Genomic DNA, 24462 nt, shown 5'->3' with positions numbered 1-24462 from the left:
AAAGTTTGAAATTGCAGTTAGTATATATATAGTATATAATTAATTCCACATACAACAGGTGGATCTGAGGACCCTAAACAATGAGCCAATGTTAAGACAATACAAAAAATAAATATATCCATTTCTTCGTAACTATACTGGAAACTAGATTTAGGGTAAAGAATTAGAGTAAAATCTCATATACATTGTTTTTATAACTGCAATATGATTCAGAAGTGAAATAATTAAAATATATATTTGTTATTAAATTGACATAATGTCAGAGATTTAACAACTATGGAGAAAAATATCAAACGTTTTGAAAAATGCCACGATTAGAGAAATTGAGGTGAGTCATGTTTGTAATTTGAACAAATACAGTACACAGGATTAATTTCAACCCTCAAATCTTCATAATGGTGCTTTAATACTCAGCAGGATATCACTCGCCCCTGAACTACTTTAGTTCTCCACCTATAGACACAACATAAATTTGTTGACATATACGTTTAATAGGTCAGTTCATCATGTTACCATAAACACTGCCATTATCCTACAGTTGAGGCGAACGCCGAGATAAGCCACGGTGTAAACCAGCTTTCCAGTATAATTTATGACCCACAAGTCAAGCCAGATTAGGCCTGATTGGATCGCTGGTGCCATATGTGACCTACAATCTGTGCTCCGCTTGTCCTGCGGGGGCGGGGGCGGGGGGGGTCAGTGATCTCCTTGGGCAAAGGTTGCCATGGGAACGACCTCTGGATGCTCCACTCTGCTCTTTGCAGTCCTCGCACATCTTAGGGCAGAATTATCCAGGATTTTCTTTATGTCAGGCCCATATTCTTCTGCTCTATTTCCCCACTCTCTTTTGTAACAGTTTCAGCTCTCCCCTCTGTTTCCTCTCCGCACACACAGACGTTTACAGGCAGTGGCATTTGGACACTTGCATGCATGCTGACACATACATGTGTATGCATAGCCGCAAACGCACAAAACACCCCCCCCCCTGCAACGCACACATATATACTCTACAAACGCACACACACGCATGCATCACTCTTTGCACGCATGTTCCTCTTGATCAAACCAGGATGTTTCAGCCAAAGGACATTCTTATATCTTTTCATGCTGTTTGAAATATTTTCTATAACCATATGCCATTTCTAACACGTTTTGGCGAGTCCTCTCAAGCTGAGCGTCATCTGAAGATCTTTAAGCCTCCAGACAAACTCTGGTCAGTGCTGACAAATTTGTGCTCGCCAGCAAGGAGAAAAAAACTCTCGCCACAAGCTTTTGGCCTTGGAAAGTTACCATGTCTGCTCGTGACGTCACGGCAGGAGTCAGCGTTATCCGCGATTTACAGGGAAATATATACGTCTCTGAATTTTAACTTGTACCAGGCAAACATTTAATACACAGCAACCAATTGTTTTCAATGTGGCTTTGAGTTAAGTGCGATGACTCACCGTGAGCACTGAGCCTACAGGCGACAGGAAAGTACTTCTTAGCCTGTTATATTGTTCATTAGGGTGAAAATGTGAGATGGTTGCAGGATAAGAAATATGGAGGTCAGGTAAAGGCTCCTTAAGATAAATAAGTTCTCTTACTAAGTCTATTGAGATAAAATCTGTAGGAAAAAAAGAAGCTCCGAGAGCAGAGAGAGGTCTTGTTGCAAAGTCATTATAGTGCAGTGAACACGGGAGAAAATATAATTGAATCCCCCTGGAGATCTCCAATTCCTCTCCCTCTTCCTCTCGGGTTTGAGGTTAAATACAAAGGAAATACAATAAAGAGGTAATATCCCTCAGTGCAGCAACCACGTTAAATTAACCATTTTTATGCTTTCCTAAAGTGAAAGGTATCTACATCGAGATCCCATGAAGTCCACAGGGTTTTTATTGGATCTTTACTGAAGTGTGCAAGTGTGAAATGCCTTCACAGTAGTTTATACCTGTAAAAGCCAGCTCTTGTATAAATTACCTGCTTAATACGGCTTGAAAAATACTGACAAAAACACACATAAGTTAACGCAGGAGTATCAGAGAATCTAAATTACTGCTCATAAACCTCACAATTACACAGGAAATCATGGTAACCCAGTAGTGAAGTACTCAAGTATTTTACTCAAGTAAATAGACAAAAATGTAGTTGAGTAAAAGTAAAAGCAGAACTGTTATACTTCAGTAAAAGTAAGTAAATACTTTCTTTTAAATGTAGTTAAAGTATTAAAAGTAAATGTATCGTAGTCTACAGGCGTGTTACCTTCCAGCTCTGATTAGATCAGGCACAAATTATTATTAATAATAATAATGAATATAAAACACATTCTATAAAAATATACATTATAACCACCATTCAGTGACTGTATGCAATTGTTTTTAGATTACATAAACGTTTAAGTAGTTTTAGACGATGGGAGGGTGAGGGTGAGGGAGTGCAGGGGGGGGTCGATCAGTGCAGCTGAGTCCTGTTGGCTAATCCCTGCCCTGTTTAAAGTTGCAGCATTGCAGAAGAAGACAGAAGATACATCAGCTGTTCTCAGACAGCGCACTGAACTCCAGATAATCTCCTGAAATTATCCGGAGGGGCCGTCTGTGGGAACACAAACGTTCGAGTCACTTGCTCGGGACATTCTCCAGAGTTTTTCCTGCACAACATTGAAAAAAACCCAAAACAAGCAGAAAGAAAAGTAGTGTCTCAGGATGAAAAAGAGGAGTCAAGGAAAATGTCAACTTGGAAAGACGATGAGATTCAAGAGCTTTTGGTGATGAAGGCCGATGCCGGTGTCGATGCGCTGGCAACAAAAACTTGTGATTTCTGCGGTGGAATTTAAAAGCCATGTCCTGCCTCCCGCTGCTCTGCCCAGACGCCACCTGAACACTCCAGACAGTTCTCTGTGTTAACGAACATGTCCGACCCAGACAATGTCCTGCTGCGTTCTGCCTTCCTGAAAATGTCCGGACCCAATTGTCCTGACATTTTCAGAAGTTCACGTCTGAAAACAGCCCAAAAGACTCACAACTCCTAACACAACCACGACAACATGTTACAACCCACATCAAATCAAACCCTCTAATACATACGATAAAAAATGATTCTCGTCGTGACTTTAACCTCAAGATCAATAAGAATGTGATGTATGTCAACCTGAGTCTTTCAATAAAGTTTATTATGTTGTGTCAAAGGATTCCGCACACAAAGAACGAACCAGACTTGCAAACCTTCTGTGTCGTGTATCCTCAGTCATGTAAACAGCTTCACCTGTTTTTCTACGATGGGAGAAAAACAGTTTGTCTTTCAGCCTTGGAATGAGGACACACACACACGAGTAGAAGGGTCTGCACACGCTTTGTGTGCCCGCCAGTGAGCGAGGCAGTTCTCTGAAAGGCGTTGGCACAACAAAGTACACGGAGGGAATCAAGTTGCTGCCCTGAGCCTCTTTGGCTTTCTCTGAAAACCTTGAATTAATTAAGGTCTGAGGACGTCTACAGTATAAAAGGGAAAGTCCTCGACAACTGAAGCTGGAGTTATTACGATCTTCAGCCCATGAAGATTAAACTCCAGTTGTGTTGGAAAACACCTCTCACCTCTGGATATGACATGATGTGTGTGTCAAAAAACTACAATGCTGAAGATGTTGTAATAACGACACAGCACTCGTCAGATTTGCACTTGAATTATAGCTTTATTTCATATTCATAGGTCCATATCAGTACAAAAATGACATAAAACTAGAATGGTACTCAGTGGAGAACAGACATCAGCAGTCCCCTTAAATTCAATCAGGCTGCACCAAATTTCACACACTCATTGATATCAGTTTTATTAAATGTGCCTGATTTTTTCTCACGATCAAAGTGTGACAAAGTGCCTTATATCCCTAATGTTAAGGAAAGTAATAAAAAAAAAAAATCCAGCCCCTGATCCAGACATATGTCCACGAAACCAGAAAAGTGTTGTAATGCTATGAATGCTAACATAATAAAGTAGCATTTATCAGATTAGCATTATAATTATTTAGCTTTATTGGAGACACATAGGTCCATATCAGTATAAAAATGAAACAACATCAAGTTCTTTGTATGTAACAGAATATCTACTGTGCTTTTATCATCATTTAATCCCTGGTAATAAAACCCTAACAGCTTCCTGCCGATACCAAGCACACACGGCCTCCTCTGAGAGTGAACTACAGGTGAGTGAACCTGACACTGAGCCACTCACACACACCGAGCTGGCACATACCTCAGACTTCTGAGTGAAAGGTCAGAGTTCAGAGACTCACGACGCTACGAGGACTTTCTGATCCCACCTGGTTACTCAAGTTAATGTTATTTACAGCTGACTTGTGATCAGGGATCTCAGTCTGCCAAGCAGGTCCGTGTGGGTAGTGGCGGGTTTCAGAGGGGCTTAACCGACAACCCGACACCAGTTCCAGGAAGCCAGTCGAGCTGGTTCACGATGAAAGAGTCTGTCTCCACATAAAACCAAAAAAAAAAAGTCACGGGCAAAGAAAGAGGAATCCTCTTAGTAGTCATATCCTGGTGTGCACTTCCATCTGTTGCTCTGTGATGGTCGACGGTCTACATGGAGAGGGAAATAGATAGGGAGGAGCAACATGAACAGAAATATCAGTTTCCCTAAAAGAGACGAATTCATAACATTCAAAACCAGTTAAACGTCTCCTGTGTATGTGGAGATGTGGCTTTTTTATGAGTTAGATTAAAGTAAAGCACATATTTGTGTTGATAAACAATATGAGGTTTATTTAACTAAAGGATGAATTATTAATCAGGGCTGCAGCGAATCGATTTGTCTATAAAATGCATTACCATCACAAATACCCATGAGCTCGAGGGAAACATTGGATTTCGGACTTGTTTCAGTCCGAAATCCAATAGTGTTAATTTTGCTGTTGTAGAGGACAAAGAGAAAAACAGAGTTTCACACTTGACAGACTGGAAAATGCCTCAAACGGCAAATTAATTATAAAAAATTGTTGTCGATTGAGTTCATGTTGATTGACTGAGTTGATTTACCACTTGACATTTCAGCTCTATGATTGATAATTTTGCAGGGAATAAAAAAAAAAGGGAATCTGAATCATTGGTCAAAGAGGCTGAAAGAAAAGCTTAAAAATAAATCTCCTTACAAAATATGTGACTGTTATTTGCTCCTTGTATCTCAATGGGAACTTCCTGGTGCTCGTCGTCAAATTAAAAACTAAAACTAAAATTAAAGGACATATAGTGAATCCATTAATAATACTCCTGGTATAAGAGCAGCAGAAAGATTAATTAAGCTGCAAATCATTAGTCAAGATGTTCTAATTATTTTTTAATTTGACGACGAGCACTTCCACGTGAGGAAACTCCACAAATGTCCCTGTGCTCCGTGCGATTGTGCTACAGTAGAAGAGAAAGTAGTTTAAGTTGCCGCTTCGTTCTGTCTAAAGTCATTTAAAAAAACTGCTGAGTATCATTTCAACGTGTTTGAACTTATCTAAGAACCAGAGTTTTGTCCCATGAGCAATTCATTATAGCCCTGATGACATCAGTGAAAGTTTATAAGAGGAATCGGTTTCCGAACCGTATTAACACAACCAAACTATCCACAACACAGGAGACTGACTGAGGCCACGGCTCAGTTTGTGTTATGGGAAAATGTATCTGTGGTTCTGAAACGCAAACCGCAGCGACAACAGCACACAGCAACAACACACGGCTGATTTATGTGAATGGTTCGTATCAATTAGCAGAGAGCTGCGAGGGGGATGTTAGCATCCAAAACCAAAGGCTTGATTGATGACTGCCATTTTTATCAAGGCATTCATTTCATCATGACTGTCAGCCCAATCACTTTTTTACTGGGCCCATATTTTATGGCAACAGTGCTCAGATTTATTATGATGATAAAAAAGTGGTGTCTGCCTCGTGACGGGCGAAACACCATAAACACATTTCGTTTTTTAACTCCCGGGAAAGGTGGCGGCCCGACGTAAACTGAAGAAGACACATTTTCCGTTCGTCACCTGGACTCATTTGTCTGAGAAAACTTTAATTAGTTTGTGGAAAGGGTTTGACTTTATTCTGAAGAGGTGAAAGAGAAGGTGTCCTCTCAGATCTCAGCAGTGCACTAGTGAAAGTTGCGTAAAAAGTTCACTTTAACGAGAACGTCGATGAAATCCTGCCAAGGCTTTTGGTCGATTTAATTAAAGCTGGGACAACTTAGTGGGATTGAATTAAATTTTTTGGCAGGAGTAAACCAATACGTTGGGAAGGTGGTGGTGGGTGGGTGGAGTGCGGAGGGGTGGGGTGGACTATTCATGAAAGATAAGCAGTGAGACCATCTTTTCTTTTCTCAGCTCTTTTGGAGTAATATTTTCTTTTCAAAAACAATGAGGGATGTGTCCTTTGTGGCGGTGGCACTTCATTTAGAGGAAGAAAAGGGAGGAAGAGGGACAAGATTTGCCGAATCTGTTAAAACAAATAAAACTTTTGAAAACCTGGATTATCTAAGTTGGCCTCAGCTCCTCTGCTTGTCAGAATTCATTTGGCCGACTCTCCTCCGCATGCCTGTGAAAAACGTGGTCTCGGCTGAGGTTAATCCACGTGCAAAAAGGTCCCTCTAGATTAGAGAGTCCATCGCTCTTTCACAGCCCAGGGTCAGGGATCACGCCGCAACTTTCGCTGAGAGCAGGTCGTTTTATTTCCCTCGCTCTTTATCCAGCTGCTGATGCCCACCGTGTGCAATACTTCACCGTAAGCCCTCAGAGGCTCGAGGTGAAATTGACTCCAGGCCGTGAGTGGCCGTTTTGAATGGGCTTAATATTCCAGAGGATAAGTGATAGCTTATGAACTGCAGGAACTCATTCTCACCCTCGTCAACTTCGTTTCATCCTTCTGGACAAATAATAGCACGTCTTAAAAGATAATGGGCTGGGGTCAATTGTTTTTGTTTTAGATAAGTTTAAAACCATTTAAGTAAATAATTGCTGGAAAATAGAGATGCTGTAATAATAATAATAATATTTATGTCTCATATGACACCAAAACTACATCATTACTATTGATTTAAATGTGACTTTAAAATGCAATGCCCATAAACATTCACGTATATATATATATAAATTACTCTTACTATTTGTTACCTTTATGTAACGTTATCCTAAAGCTTAATTACAAAAGTAATCAACTACTTTTTACTTAACTTAAACCAAGATTATGAATAGATCACAAAAATACTCTTAGTAATAAAAAATAAGTCAGTACTGTATTTTTCTTGCACCTCACAAGAGCAGATAAATCAAATTGCTTCACAGAAAACATAAAAAAAAGATATTATAATACAGGATAATAAATATTATTTTGAATTTATAATTATTTATTTTAAAATGCATTTCTAATTCTTGAAAAAGGGCTTATTTTTTGTATTTTAAGTATTCAGTCATTTTCAAAATTTTATATCCAACTCTCATTTCTTGATCTTTTTCCATTTGCAGCATAAAAATACTGAACTTGTAATCGAGTGTAAACTAAAATGTGAGCTGCTGTGAATCTTTGTAGAAACATTTCAGTGTCTTCAATAGATACCTGTGACTGTTCATCTGTTAAACTCTGGGGGGCAGTGTTGATGCAATGACTCAGTACGCAGCTCATGAAGAAAATCCACCTCTGATACAAACATTTAAGTACTTTAATTATGTTTCTGTTTTACTGGTGGAAATTCACATCACTTATTTAGCTTAAATATTTCATTCTTTTCAAAATATAATACATTTTAACAATTATTTTTGTATTTTATTATTCTGCACTGAGGATTTGCTTTAACTGTGTTTAAGGAATATCAGACTTCAAATAGTAAAGTGTCTAAACAAGACCTAGGTCTAAACATTTCCATAATCTTCACTATAAACATGGCAATTCTAATAAATATTTCTATTCATCATCAATAAATAGTTTATATTTGTTTATTTCCATTTCCATTATTTGTTTGGATTTGATTTTGATTAAAAAAAAACATTTCTGGTAATCTGATTAATTCAATCATTGCCAAAACGTAATAAATAATTAAAAACATTAAGAATAGGAACTGTTTTTCCAGCTGCAAGTTTGAGATACGTGTAAAAGAAACACATGAGGGGGACTAGAAATTGTAAATAATATAAAATGTAGTGATAATAATCATTTGGATGCTATGGAGATCACTGAGTATTTTCGAATTAAAGTTTTGATGATCTCAATGACATTTAAAGAAATTATGTTTATTTATTAATATATAAAAATATAAACAATATATTGCACTATTGTAGAAAAATCCTATTTAGTTTGTGTCTGATTATATCAAAATAAAATGCATTTATTTTGCGACAAATTTGTAGTGAATAACAAACTATATATTCAAAGAAGGAGGAATTAATTTTCAGTATTGTTTTGAATTATTGCTGTAAATCCAATAAAAAACATTTCCTATAAATATGTTAAACTATTTCTCTTTCTAACATTTATATTGATGTGTTATGTGAAAATATAATTGAAACAAGGAAACACAAAGGATGTGGTAATTGTAAAGATGCCAACATGGTGAATAATTTCCAACACACACGTAGCTCCGTGTTGCTGCTGTTACGTGGCTCTGCTTCTCAGCATGCAGCTGGACAGTCTAACGGGTGATTATCTTATAAGCTGTATGCTGACATTCTTCAAGCACGTGTGGAGTAAAACTAATTTCTCCTTGCTGCACCTTGTGTGGAATATTAGGAAGTAACCCAACAAGTAATTTGTTGGGTGTAATCTGAGCTACTTTGTGTTTATAACAGATTACTGCAGCCTGTCAAACTCTGGTGATTTGATTCTGCTGTTACAGAATGTACAGTACTGTACTTTTTATGGATCGTGGAGTCACAGGAGAACATTGGAAGATTTATGCCACATTCAGACATCTCTGCTTCGCATTACGTATATTTTATTACCGTGCGGCCATTATGAGATTGCGTGACTGAGCGATCTCTGTGGGCAATATTAGAGGAGGAGTATTAATATCATTTCTTCGACATCTTTCACTTCTCTTCTGGCTCGAGTCAATATTGGGCTTGTGTATGGAACTCATTATAGCGAGCTGCTTTCTCGGTGCCTCGCTGTTTTGTTCCATCTGTGTTGTAGTCACCTGCACATGATCTGAACTCAGCCAGTCAAGTGACCTAGAATAAATACAGTCAAACTCAGTGGAGGCAAATAAATCAGCCTGGCTCATTTAACCCATAGGAGTCCTGCTGCAGAGCTACGGCCGTGCAGCGTCTAATAAGAACGACATGTTTGGTGACAAATAACTCATTCTAAATTCTTCTTTTTCCAGTGACTCGATACCATGAAGTGTCACTCCCCGTGTTTACTTCTTTGAGTACCAAGTCCCCATGAGCACACCTTCGAGCCAGCACATTCTTTGTCTGTACTTTGACATCCATCACTTTCTTTGTACCAAAAGCAATATGACATGTTTATGTATATTGGAAATGTTCTATCCTCCGCGGGTATCTTTCCATGCATGTCATCCCTTTGCATTTGAAACAAAGGAGTAAAGTTTTGGCATATCTATAATTTCTGCGGCTGTTTCAGCGTATTCCTATGGCATCTGTCTCTGTCGTCATGTAATATAAAAACCAGCCTGTGTTTTATTCTTTACCCAAAGACACTGGAATTTTACTCCCAGCCTCTTGTGTGGGAAATACTACTCTGAACTAATTTTAAAAATATGTTGTCAGCTTGCAAGATGCACAATGATTAATTTGTCATTTTATGATAATTGACACTGTCAACTTGGACCTGGAGGAGAGTAATACCATTAAGGACGCAGAAAACTCACAACAGTAAAATGTGCTATGATTATTAATATGCACACTTATTTTACGTGAAGCCCTTTTATTGTTTGTTGGGAAATTATTGCCAATAATGTTACTGCCAGATGCTGTCGTGTCATCTTAAATCAGTTTAGTGCAAACACAAGTCAATTTTCAAAAGTTAATTGTGACGTGTTTTGAAGTTTAGATGAACGATGAGTCAGACTCAAATCAGCCGGTTATGGTTTTGTGATGATTCATGAACAGGAGGGAACGTTTTCTGCCTCCTGGAGAAAGTTACATTTCACTTTGGGTTTGGTTCTTTGGCTCTGTTATTGGAAAACAACAACTGTTAGAGGTCCATCTATCTGTTCAACCACATGACGTCTCGCGTGTGATGCACGTCGGCCTCATACAGCAAACTAAATAAATCAGGTTAACTGAATAGATTTCTGAAATACCTCCTGCTTTACTGGTCCAACTAATGTGACACTCATCATCCAGATGTCTATGACAGCATTGTTTACTGTACAAACAAGAACCAGTTCAGTCAATATTTAGTTTCAGTTTGTTTTTTAGGTTATGAAATGACATCACCCTCATAAATAAACTATTAGTGATTAAGTCCACATCACAATGCTCTTGAAAAACTAAATGTAAACTCAGCAAACACGCAGATTATAATATCTTATTCAAAATGAATTGCAACTGCTTCTCATATTTGAAGACATTTTAGATTTGCCTGTGAAAAGTGATCCATAGTTTGTCATAATAACCTGAAGTTTCATGCTCCTCTCTTTATGGGACCAGGACACAAGTTGAGCTCTGAGTTGATCATTACCAAGTGGAAAAAGGGGGGAAATAATAATTTATGAATAAAAGCTATAAATTCAAATCAAATATAACTTTTGCTTTCAATCTATTATTATTTGACATTTATGTTTTTTCATCTGTGTAAATACACAGAGCTGACAGGAAAGAAAATGGTTTTATTCAGAACTACATATGAAATCATAGCCAACATAGTGATTCTGTAACAAGACACACACACACACACACTAACTCTTAGCAACTTAACTTATGATAGCAACTAAAACACATACATATATTGAATTAATATATACACAATGTTAAATTATGTTGTGCTAATGTAAACAATAGCAATATGCAATATAAAAAGAAAAGGAGATAGATAGATAGATAGATAGATAGATAGATAGATAATATAATAAAGAATTCATGCTTTTGTTATGATGTGTGCTACAGAGGGAACATGTGTTGACCACATGAATATAAATGAATAGCACATGTGAATCTGTCAATTCATAACCTTTAATATAATCAACATAACAACAGCAGTGTTCTATCAGATGTAGTTTATACCATCTTACTTACTAAGATATAATCTTTACCATTGTTTTGGGTACAGTCATCTTTTTTATAGATTTAGATAGATGGATAGAAAACAAACAAACAACAGCAGCAGGGCAGGTGGAGAAGTGAGAAGTGAAAAGTTGTGTCTCATTAAACTTCATTGAGACCAGAGTGAAACTCACTTTGGCTGTTTCCCCGGTGCTCGTCACCTGTTACAGCCGCTGAGGCTCCTCTCTGACCGGGGACAGCTCCACGGAGGAGCCCGCACTCTCCCGGCCGAGCCTCGTCCCAGCACAGGAGAACCAGCATGTCCGAGTGGAGGCGTCGAGGCAGCGGGGACAAGTGTCTCCATCTTTTAAAAAAAAAAAGTCCCACATGGTCCTCACCACACTTCTTCTTCGCTGGGTGAGGACAGTGCGGACTCCTCTGATTGACAGCGGGGCGAGTGGAAGTGGCGGGGGAGGGGGTGACGGCTCCCGTGTGCGCGCAGGTGCGTTGACAAATCGCCTATTTTACACCTTCCACCATTAATCGCAACAACAACCACACATTTTGTTGTTCGTCTTTAACAAACCGACGGGGTCAACCCATCGCTGCGACGCGGGGCTGCGTCTCCCCGCCGCGCCGCGCTCCCCTCCGTCTGTGGGTTTTTTGGTCTCGCCCAAACTTGGTTGAGATTTGAGTTCTCTCCGCTCTCAGGCGTCGCTGCGCTGGAGGTGAAGGAGCCGGTCCGCTCGCTGCCTCCGCTGTCAATGGCTCTCTGGACCTATTTTATGTGAATGCCCGGGCCCCTTCAAAGTGACCGATAATGGATATTCTGTGGATATTATGGAGCTTACCGGCCGTCATAGCAGTGGAAGGTAAGCTAACGCTGTCACCCCGGCGGTTAGGGTTACAGACAAAGCGCGTGAATGGTGGGGAATAAAAAAAATAAATAATAAAAAAAAAACCCGCTAACGGCTTAAATACATCAAGTGCTCCGCTCCTTGCGTTTATTTCTACGTTTGCGTTCCCGCTGTTTTAGAATCAGGCAGGTGATGGGGATGGTGGGGCACGTTTAAAAAAAAAAAATTACAAAAAAAACGTGCTCCCGCATCCAACCCGCATCCACCCCGCAGGTGAACGGATGCGGTTAACGGCGCTAATTAATTTGCGGGGGTGTTTCCGTGTCACGTTAGCTAGCTGCAGCAGCCACAGCGGGTCAGGGGGACGTGCACGTCTCAGGGCAGGTCCGTCAGGTGTGTGCAGGTGTGTCACGGCTGTCAAACACACTGGAGGGGTTACACACGTAAGGGTTGCCACGTTTCTGAGCCTTAGATATCAATACACACACACACACGCACACGCACACACGCACACACACACACCACGCGTCCTTGTAGTGTAACTTTAGGTGTTTTTGTTGTGTTGTGTACAAGGACGTGAAGCTTTTTCTAAACTGTGGCTCAGCACAATGAAACATGGTGGGATTAATCTCTATACTTTGCTAGGGACGCTACCAAATCACAGTGTTGTGGTCTAAACATACTAGTTGCTAAGGTGTGAGACACTTTCACTATGATGTTTGACCTTCAATCCTCTGAAAAGTATTATTTGCCTTGGTACACAACCCAAATTTCATTGTTCCCTTTTATTTCAGAGCCGATCACTCTTTACTTAGTAGTACAACATGTGAAGAAATTCGAGGAGAACTTGTGTCCAAAAAATAGTGGCGTGAAGAATCCAGGTCCAGGCACTTTAAAGGGGTTTGAAAAATGTAAACGGCCTTTATTTCAATGGGCTTGAAGCTCTAAAACACACCAACGCGTATCGGCTTATGCCCTCGTCACGTTGTCTGTGTACAATATGGGAGTTTGTGTAGCTGGACTCGAGTGTTTCCCTGTGACAAGAGGCTCTGGCACGTCGGAGGATGGAAAGTGTCATACTGGGTCATCATTCAGGTTATTTTGAGGATGCTGTCAGAAAGCAAAACGTGTCCTCTTCCTCTGGTCAGTTTAAGTAAACCTCATAATTACAGGCGCAGCTGAGAAACTACAGGAAAGACTCAACCGAGTGCAGCCACAGCATGAAACGTCAACAACAACAAAAAGAAAACACAGGAATAAATACTTAGTTGCGTTTTTTAAAGTTGAACATTTTTATACAAATGTCCCAAATTTGAGCGGAAACGTCGGAGGACCTGTCAGTTTCATGTGGGTCTGGCACAGACTCTGACAAATGTCATGTGTAGTTATGCAGACTACCACCGACTGCTTCTGTTTAGGGTTTGAATGTAGTTACACAACCAAAGTCTACATTACATTACTCATGGAAGCTTTAACGTCATAACTTTTACATTTGTGTCAAAGCTTCATAATATTATTTAAGAATTGATCACTAGTTGTTGTCTTAACAACAATAATTTGAGGGAAATTTACATGAAGTCCAGTCTTGGCAGTAAAACAACACAAAACAAATACATGGAACACATTTCTCGAATTGTACTTTTTAAGTTGCATAAATTAGGATGTATATTATTTAAGATATATTTTTAAAATTCATACAAAATAAATTAGGTGTGTTCTAAAACTACTATCATTTCATAATGTCATGTTCTGCATCACCATATATGTAAATCGTATATTTAATATCAACATAGACTGAATTTACATTTGATTTTCATGAAAATGTGTCCTACAAAAATATGCACTGCTGCATATTGTCACATATGTGTACTCAATTTTAAATATGATTTGTTTTCTTTAATTACTCAAACCATAATACTTTCTATCCTTGCTGACCAGGAGGAAGGGAAACACAGGATGTGAAAATGGCCAAAAATAATAACGCTTCACAGTTTTCTACTTCCCCGTGTTGTCTTGTTCTCTATTATAATGCAAACATGGTGACAGTTTGTCTGCATGTACTGGGAAGCGTATCTGTAAGCTGAGAGCATACAGTGCCTCAAATGCCACTCAGTACGGCTCCGCAGTTATTTCACTGTGTTGAAATACACCTATTGCTTGATGGATAAAGGTCGTGTTGATGTTTAACGTTACTTAAGGTACGCGGTATGATACACGTTGCCATACATTTCGGGCCCGTACTGCTTCACTTTGTGATTCGGAAACCAGCTAGTGCCGGCGTCGACGCTGCTCAGCCCCCCTCCATTTTACCCAGTGACTCACTGAAGCCGACCGTCCAATGAAGTTTCAGGGATGGCTTACGTATGAAAAATAAAGGGTTGAAAAAGAGGTCACTGCGGATCTAATCCAGAAAAAAAAAAAACACTTCCCAGCATGCAACAGAAAAGGACCCTTCGGTGGATCGTTTTGACACGTTTAGTGCCGGGACACTACTTTTCTCCTATTGTTATATTTGTTTAATGTAGAGTGACATCTTCGATTTCTTCTGTTTCTTCCCCACGGACGTTATTCACTAAATCTGCACTCACTAACATCGCACTGTTGAATTTGTATTTTTCATTGATCGCAGTAGAACTCTGTGTACCGTGAAAATTATACCATATAAATCGAGTAGAGTATTCATGAAATCACAACTCCCACATTCCTGCGAGTTCCTGGAACTGTTTTCTGGAGAGCCAACGTATGAAAGGGCTACTTGTTATACAAATAATCAATGAATCAGGCATGGACCACACTGGAACGGATTAGGGGATTAAAACAGGGGCCAAATTTAAGAAAATCTTGGCTGTGCCCGAGTGACCATTTTGCAAATAGTATGTCAACAATCCAAACCACGCTAAGTCTGACGTACTGTCAATTAGCCCAATGCTAATGTTTGCGTTTGAGCTCGTGACCTTTTCCCTCCGCATCGTATCTCATTTTAGTCTATTCCACTATATTTCCCTCCGTCTAGTCTGAATTGCCGTGTTAGATAAATATAAATGGAATCCATTCAGTCATTAGAGGCATTCAACTTGTTTTTCAGAGGCATTTAATTCACCCGGTGGAATGTGAAACAACTCTAAATTGTTGATTAGTGTTAATGTAAGCTGCCATTGATGCCATGTCCTATTGGTTCGGTTAACAGGAAGAGACGGGGCTCTTTTAGAAAATTAATGGAGGTAGAGCTGCCAAGGAAATTAGCCTAGCCATGTCAAACATATCTATGAAAACACACTGTGGATTTATCTCTTCATTATCTCACCCATTAATTGTCGCCAGCCATACCAACAACAGCACTCATATAATTTTGTTGAGTGGAAATTTTCAGATTCATCCCCGGCTGTAAAACTGCAGTAGCCTCCATTGTTCTGAGGAGATGAATTTTACAAGACGTATCATTTGGCTTTTCTGTGTTGTGCCCCCCCCCCTTCTGTTGTGGTATTACAGTTTGTACTGTGCAAACACAGAAAAAAACGCTTTCCGGGAGGATTGGTGTTGCTATGATGCAACAACAACCTCCTCCAGACTTGTATGCAAGTTTTTGTTGGGGTTAACAGGATGATAGATCACTTTGATACGACATTTTTTCTTTCTTTTTGCTTTGAAGGGAACATAATGGGACAGAAACCACAGCAGAAGATGCTGAAGTGGGTTAGAATGAGATCACAGCATGCAGTCTTTAAAAAATGTCTCGCAGATATGATTGCATTTCAATATGTGCTGCATTCCTTCAGTGCTCCGTTGAGCACTGGAGCAATTGAAAGTTGGCAAACACTGACCAAGTTAATGTTTTCACATTTTTTCATTTAAAAATAAATTTGATTTAATTTACAAAATTACATATATTACATTTGTGTTCTGCTTAACCCTTACTTTACCCTTTCATGCACAAAACACGGCAGCCGGATACTTACTGTACGATTGGTAATGCTTAGAAAAGTTTGGTAAAGATGCTTTCATATGCAAAATCGGTAACTGTTTTTAACCGGAATTGTTTTGTAAGGCACAGGCATGTGAGTGTAACATGGAAGCATTGTGTTTAGTGGAAGGGTAACAAAAGACGGCACAGAGGCGGGCTCAGAAATGGGATTAGATAAAAGGTAAAATGAGTGACCGTATACAATCCAGTGTTTTCTCAGTCCACCCAATGAGCAGATGCAGGGAGCTCGCCGGCACGCCAACCGCCACAGTAGGCTTTCACAAAGAATCTGTCTCTATTCAAGCCCTAATCCATGCTGCCGAGGGCCTGGGCATTGTCACTTTGCATGCAAAATTTCAATTAGTGCTGGTACCAGTTGTTTCACTTGAAGGGGAGTGTCACATTTCAGAGACTTCTGTGTCTACCTTTGGGTGAGATTGGGGCAGAAGTATCACTGCTCTGCTTAAGAACATTTAGCGCTCTCTGCCAGGCATAGGGTTACTGACATTGGTACCAGGCTGCCTTTCTTCATTGTGGCTTTTTTGTACAGTACAGTATGTATGAGCCCCTGACCTCAATCACAAAGTTATAATGTAAAAGTTAAACTTGACATACATTATTAAGGCATATTTCCTTTGTTAAAACCTTTACACACTATTTTGAAATTGAATGTTTTTTACCCAGCTGGCTCTACATGCTAAATAGTCGCGTATGTTGCTCCTGGCTGCAGTTGGTTCGACCAGTTTAACTACGGACTTGATTCAGGACATGATGGACTGTTTGACACTGTTTCCATACTTTCAGCTGTTTGACACTGCTGCGGTTCACTGACACGAGCCAGCTCCTCATACTCTCCTGCCTGTAACCGCTCCAACCCAGACATATTTGAAAAGGCATTTTAGCTAGAGGAACATATTTGATGAAAGAAATCAAGAAATTAAATTGTGGATTCAAAACAGTACTTAAGCCATATTAATCTGGCGTCAGGATATCACTTCTGTTGACCTGGAAAGGCTTGTGTCATAGTAGAACATCAATAAATGGGCCATGTTGTAACCTGACAGCGTAACACAGTGAAACTGAGTAAGGTGCGAGTAATGACATATTTGACTAAAATGGAAATCTTGTGGGGAATCTTATGAGTGGTACTGTAAATGTGTGGATGGCAGCTAGAGTGTGACGGATTTTTGGCGCCAATACCGATAACTATTTTGGTAAAATTTTCCCGAAATTGATTCTGTTCTCACTGTTTATACATTGCTGTGGGTTGTTGGTCCATTTGAGTTGAAGATGATAGGTTTTATTGTAACCGTCACATTCCCAGACTACAAATATGCATGTATACACAGGATATATCACAGACACCATTTGTACATCACCCTAAATAAATTGTTTTGCCTTATGTTCTGTAAAAAACATGTGCATGTTGGTCAAGATATACAATATATGTCTGATAAGATAAGATTGGCCAATAAAAATCATCTAGCGTTATATTGGTCATGCTCTAATGGCATTGCTTGGTAGGCTGACACAACACACTCATGTCCCAGAAATAAATGTACACATCTACTCGGCACATGACTTTGGTTGTGGCTGTTGCTGTGGCACTACTCCCACAGATCTACGAGCTTGTATAATGAATCACATTTAAGTGAAATTTGCTTGCGTTCACTACATACCGCAGACTTAGGAGAGGAAACGTCTAGGGATCAGCTTACTTGAGTTCTGGATTTAACTACCACACTGGGTAGCACATTATACATACATTGTAAATTAAAAACACAATATAACCTGCTGAATTACAACTTTAGAGGCCAAACTCTGAATCCAACTAAATCACAATGCACAACCTTCACACACTGAACGTAGTGAGGTATCTTTGGTGCACTATTTGTCAGTGACTTTTCCCCAGTTTTGTATAATTATTTCTTCTCTTTTAGATGTAATCAGACCTATTTGATGTTTGGTCAGATACGGCTGTTACTTGATACTTTTAGAAAATGAAAATAGTTTTACGTCGACAGGTGTTTCAAGTCCTTCGATATGCAGCGTAATGCTGACAGTGTTTAACTGTCTCTAGGAACTGAACAGACTTGGCTCCTTTCAAAAAAATAAATACGACGTGCATTAGTCTCCCTAGGTGCTTTTTAAGCTTTAAAAAATTGGCACAAAAATAGCAACTACATCACTGTGTTCAGCCGGTGCAATTCCTGATGTATTCCATGTATCACCCTTGTCAGGCGCATGGTTCTGATTTAAAGCACACTCAGTCTTAAATTACCACTGATTATTTTGCCGTGAAGCTTTTTGCTATTATGCAGTATGTGCTGTAAAATGTGCCTTATTATGATTAGATTTTGTGCTGCGACTGCGAGTTATTAGCTTTTGGAAATAAGTGATAGATTAATGCAAAGGACCAAGGGAGGAGAGGAATCACACTGTACTTGGATATCTAAAGGGTGTACGTGTGTGTAATTTATTTGTTTCAGTCACCAGTTAATCAAACAGAAGCCTTTACCTCATCAATTAATTACACCAGGTACTACAAATTATGACGGGAAATTACTTTAGAAATGTTGCTGATTTTGTTCACATCTGTTAATTTCTTAAAGAACTAAGATATTTCACGGCTGCAGTTTCTACTTGCATGGGCACAGGAATGATTGTGGATTATGGTTCCCAACAATTCGGAAATCACAAGTACATACAGGTTGTCAAGCGTAGAGTCATGTCTAGAATGGAAGTTTCATAGATCATCGTTGATGCGGCGAATCCCGTTTGGATTGTCTGGCTGTTTTAACATAACATTCAAACCATCTCTGTGTATGTGGTGTCTGAAGATGAACTAGTCCTCTTTTAACGCAGTTTCATTTTTCCATCCACTTCCCTATTGATTCCCATCCGAGTTCCACCCTGTTGTGAGGTGGTTATAGAAAAGTTATTTGTCATGACATTTTCATTCTGTCGAGGATTTATGGATCCCTTCAACAATGCTTTCTTGATTTATACGATATGTCGTGACTCCTCGCTGCCTCAACCAGCCTCTGGCCTGATTTTCTGTCACTCATTTGGGGTGGTTGTTCATATGTTGGCATGTTCTGGATATTTTATCAACTTTTCATCCCTGATTGGACGTCTCATGTGTGTTGTTTGTACAAACTGATACTTAATGCCAGGGGACCTTTTACTATATAAGTGATCAGTTGAATATATATGCCTCACTCAATTAAAATTGTGAAAATATTACAAAATGCCTATTTGTGTTGTCATTACATAAACGGAATTTTAACGTGGTTATAAGACAAATGAAGTAAATACTTATGCAAGGCACTGTACATGTTTGAGTTGGCGAGGGAAGTCTGAAAGGATTTCTTAATCTACAGTGTCATCGTATCTTAAACACATAAAGATAAAAAGCTGTACCCACCCACTTCCACGTAGGGTTGTTAATGCCAGTTCATGTGTTGTTTAATTAATAGGTTCACTTAACTCTTAGGATTTGATGCGTCCTTCTTAAAATGTCTAACTTTGACTTTTTAAGGTAATTGCCAGTAAATAAAACATACACAAAATATACTTTAAAAACTTTGTCTGGACTTTCCCTACAGTTTGAGGTGTTTATATCAATGGCTAAGATTCATCACGTAGATGTGCTTTATTTAGTCAGGATCCGGTGTTTTATGGGTCTACAGTTTTGTTTTTCTTGCCGTGCTTTGAGGATTTGGATACGAGGGCTATGACAACGCAAGATGTAGTGCTCTGCAGCTCGTCTTAGAATTTAAAAAAACCTCTCATGTACCCTAACAAGTTTGCAGACAGATGCTATAAATTAATTCAGGCAGCTTCACTCTGCAACTCAATTAAAGTTTGTGTCCGTCAGGCCTGCCTCAACCCGTGTGGAACAAAGTTCGATTCAATAAAGTTTGAATGTGATATTTTCTTGCTACTGAAAGAGATCAGATGGGATAAATGCATGGTTAAGGAATAAACTAAGCTTTACCTCCATGTAACCTCTGGTATTTTACACAGGAATCTAGATCAAGGATGTTCTTATATCCTGCTATCTTAATTAGCACATGTTAATTGGCAATGTGCAGTCTCTTGTTGAGTCGTATTTATTAAAGGAGATCCTGATTCATCCTAACCCGTTGGGAATAGAAATCATTATGGGGCAGTGAAATGTATTTCCAGACATTATTCATAACAGGAAACGTGTAAGCACTCACAATCAAAATGGCCCCACAACATCTAGGCTTAATTTGCAGTGTGAATTCTTTATGCTGCTCCTAATTTGTCTCGGCCATTATGTGGAATCAATGTTTTTTACGTCTTTGTCACTGTTTATTTCCACTCTTTCATCCAGGCACTAAAACTGTTTATTCATTATTCTCAAAACGATAATTGAGTTTGCTTGCACAGCGGAGATGCACTGATCAATGTGACCCCCACCCCCTCGCTCCTGTCACATCCTTCATGTGAATGTTGAGTCATTCACATTAACAATATGGCGCTTATATTATTCAACGCAGCGAAGTCAGCTACTGAGCTAGGACGCAGTGAGAATGGGAGACAGAGGGAGACAGAGGGAGGAGGAGGAGGAGGAGGAGGAGGAGGAGGGAGAGTGTACCCTGAGAGAGGTCAGACCTCATTTCAGAGAGCCCCAACCACACACACCCCAGGTACTGTGACACCGGCTTTATGAGTGCGCCCGGAGAACACAAACCCACCGGATTAGTGTCTGGCTCTCAATGTCCCCGGGAGCAGAGCCCATCGGCCGAGACAAAGCGGGGCTGATTGCGTCGTCATCTGCATCACAAAGGGAAGCCTTTTCTACCTGAACCGTTGCCTTTGCGCCACGCTGCACATCACATCTATCAGCGACTCTGGACCCACGTGACATCTGCCTTTTGTTTTTTTTGTCCATCTCTGTCTCCCCCTCTCCTATTTTGTCTCTCTGGCCCACACCGTCTGTCCACCATGGCTCATCAACAGCGCAACCCCCTCCCCCTCCCTGGAAACTACCTTCTTAGTCTGCACCAGCACTGGCTGTTTTATGTTTTTGCCGGTAGATATGTGCTCAGTGCTGTGTGCATCATCTCCTCTCGCTACAAAGAGCCACTAACACATTCGCTGTCTTTCCTCTCTCCCCCCTCTGGCTCTGGCGGGATCGCTGTATCTCAGCTCCGCCAACATGCAGACACATCAGACAAAAAGCTGCGTCTCCCGCTGTCAGACCCTAACAGGTCTATCGGTCTCTCTCGCACAGAGAGGACGACCCAGCTGAGGTGCTGCCAGCAAGCAGACCCGTTTTATCTGATTAGTGTACCGCGCAGGCAGCCTCTGCTCTTGTATAACTGATGACTGTTATCTTATGTTGGTGACCCAGCCAGTTCCAGCAGCCATAACAGAGATGGATCAAGCTCCCGTCTTCGGATTATCATCTTATGCTGATGTACAGACGAGTTTATGATAAGCTTTACGTTGGCTTTTATGTTTTGCAGAGCTTTATCATCATCATCAAACACAAGTTCCCCTCTTACTTTCATATTTTATGACCTGAATGTGCGCTACTCTTAATAAAATTTTCATTTTTTCGAGGGGGAACAAAGATGTTGGGACTATCTCAGGAATGATAAGGGAAGCTGAACTGTACACAGTTTTTTTTTTTTTTAATCTTCCATGTACGAAGCTTTATGAATAGATTCAATAGATTAACGTTGATATGAAAAGCAAAGGGAGGGATGGAAAGGGAGAAAATTACTTTTTGTTTCTGTTGGCAAGTAATTGCATTAGCTTGGAGAATTGGGAGTCATCACAAAGCAATTAAGTGATTTGGCCTTTGACTGTGATTTTTACAAAGCTGGAGCGTGTGTTGTCACAGTTGAAGCTAGAAATCACATTCGATTAGATGTAAAAGCTAATTAACCTTACATTGGGAGAACATGATATACATGCATAGCAGAAAACAATCACTGCTGCATGGTTCATTCTGAAGAAGCCATAATAAATCGAATGGAAACTAGGAAGAGTGCATACCCCTGCTAAGGCCTAATCATTCTCACAATGTTAAAGTCAATTTTTTTTTAACTCTGACTCATACCGCACCATTCTTTCAAGTTTCGTCGTAATCTTACCAGTACGTAATGCTGCTGACTAACAGACAATCAAACGCATAATGAACGAATGCAGCTGAAAACATAACGTCCTTGGCAGGGGAAAAAAATGTATGACGCAGGGTTCAGAGATGTGGAATCCCAAAGGGGGGGAGGGTCATTGCAAGACCAGGGTTTAATGCATTTCTTAGTGCTTAATCACCTGTAGTCAATTATTGAGGAGTGTTAGGCCACGACAGCTAATTGTCAACATTAAGCGTGTAATTTCATTTCAGCTTTCGGGGGAGGGATCTACTGGGAACTGATGAAGACACTACAATAATATCTTGGTGTTCTTCATGTGAACTAAACGTATTGAAAAAGGAACATACAGGCACAAAAAGCCATGTTCTTTGACATACAATTGTTATAAGTGGTTGGCATCGACGAGTGGGCTCAGTATTCTTATTTTTACGATGGTTAAAATGCTTATGTGGAATCAAGGAGATTGTGGATTCAAATGTGCGACCAATTCATGAATAAAAGCATATTTTATGAGGAAAATTTACGAGATCTGGAAAACATTACGACTTTTTAAGGGCTAATATGCACTCAGTTGCCAATTTATTGGGTACACACGGCAAAAACTAATCCAGCCTAATGCAGCAGTCCTTCAATAAATCCTCCCCTCGTGAAGGTTGTAATTTTCCGTTTTTGTTGAAAGTACATTTTTGAGAGGTGTTGATTCAACTGCATCAACTGAGCATTAGTTTGTGTTAAACTACGTTTCATTATGCAGAGCGAGCCTGCTCTCACCGATATGAATGGGGTGAACAAAGCACTACGACCTATCAGAACGTAATAGTGTTGTTTGAGCACAGTGTTATCAGTGGTGTGGATTGTCTGAGATATGAAAGTAAAACCAAAGTTAAAGCTTTTGTTTCACTGTCAGTTTTCTCATATCCCCTTTGGTCAGCTCTTTCTTTTGTGTTCAGTATCAGAGTGGATCAATATAACTGTGTTTTACGTAGATGGTGTGTATCTACACACACACGGACACACACTCTGACCAATGCAACTGGGGACTGATTTGGTTATTGTGTGTGGTTGCCCTGTTGACAGATGGACACAACATGTTTCTTAGTCTTCTTGTTTTTTTGTGGTTGTGAATACAACTTTAAGCCGTAATTTGAAGGGAATGGGCAGTTAAAGAAAGAAAGAGAGGGAGAGAGAGCTGCAAGCCATACACAGCTGTTTCTATGCACCTCCCCCTGATCCCAGAGAGACGCGCAAATAATTTGGCGAAGATTGCCCATCACTAATATGGAGCGCAATTTGATTTGAAGTCTGTTTAAAGAATTACCACATTTCTGAGGACTGGGTTTTGGCTCATTGGGATGAAGTTATTTTACTTATTTTATGCATGATGCAACACATCAATGGTTTCCCTGCAAAACTACGTATTTACATAATAGAATTGGCCGCGTAGGCATGTTGTTCAAGCCCTAAACTAGTCCCTGTGGATTCCGCATAATTTGTCCTATCATTGCAACTTTGCAGCAAATTTGGCCAATCATCATAGTTTCCTGCTAGTTTCACCTACCAGCAATTTCCCACTAACAACATTAAACCATAAACGCGTACATCACCACCCTTTCTGGTGAGTTAGATGAAATGTGCATGGTTTGTGGTGAGATGAGTGTCGTATAATCATCCGTGACAAACTGTGTGTGTGTTTGTGTGTTTACGGAATAATGTCTCAAACAGCCTGGAGGTTCTGGACAATGTCAGTTAGCAAATTAGCTTCTGTAAAGGTTATAACATGTCAAACAAATCAACGTTTTTGTATTTCGTTCATTCATGGTGTAAGATTGTCACACTTGCTGGAGTTAACTGAGGTGGACAAATAATTAGAGCAGATAGGTCTCCTCCTAAAATGACAGAATAACAGTTATAGTTACCAGTGGGTGGCGGATGGAGCACACAGTGAACCTCGCGGTAGTTTTATTGTGAGGATTTATTTAATTTCAAACTGAGCCATAATTTTAATTGATTAAAGGCAGGACTTAGCATTTGTTTTATTTTTTTTCCCTTGACCTCAGACCACTCTAATCAGTCTACCTCGGCTCACGGCTCCAAAATCAATAATCTGGACTCAGCAAAGAACAGACCCTTATCATTGTGTTTATGGAGTCCTATTAATTGACACTTCATTGCCGTCGTTTCATATGCAGCAAAGCCGATGATAAATGTACCTTTGGGGCAGAGAAAGCTAACGTGAATTTACATAATCACTTGTCCGAAAGTGGATCTAGTGTTGGGAGCAATCAGCTGCGTCTGCACACACTCACACTTGTAAAAGCTCCCGTTAATGCA

The 24462-nt window shown here is 39.8% G+C and overlaps 1 protein-coding gene and 1 long non-coding RNA gene across 8 annotated transcripts in view; one reads left to right on the top strand and one right to left on the bottom strand.

Moving 5' to 3' along the window:
• Positions 1–3644: 3644 nt before the first annotated feature.
• LOC118104865 lies at positions 3645–12307 on the bottom strand. The gene is made up of 2 exons (XR_004695074.2): positions 11371–12307; positions 3645–4562 (listed from the first exon to the last, which is right to left on the bottom strand). It is a non-coding gene; the product is annotated as an uncharacterized LOC118104865 (long non-coding RNA).
• The window catches only part of ephb2b (eph receptor B2b), a 123605-nt gene continuing 111017 nt past the window's right edge, over positions 11875–24462 (top strand). For all 7 annotated transcript variants that reach the window (XM_035152128.2, XM_035152130.2, XM_035152126.2 and 4 more), the window contains exon 1: positions 11875–12048. In XM_035152128.2, the coding sequence (XP_035008019.1) occupies positions 11997–12048 (52 nt within the window). In that variant the 5' untranslated portion in view covers positions 11875–11996. The remainder of the gene's footprint in view (positions 12049–24462) is intronic.

This window comes from Hippoglossus stenolepis, chromosome 3 (assembly GCF_022539355.2).
Source record: "Hippoglossus stenolepis isolate QCI-W04-F060 chromosome 3, HSTE1.2, whole genome shotgun sequence".
Taxonomy (NCBI): domain Eukaryota; kingdom Metazoa; phylum Chordata; class Actinopteri; order Pleuronectiformes; family Pleuronectidae; genus Hippoglossus; species Hippoglossus stenolepis.
Note: the sequence above shows the minus strand (reverse complement) of the source record. Positions and strands in the feature narration are given on the sequence as shown.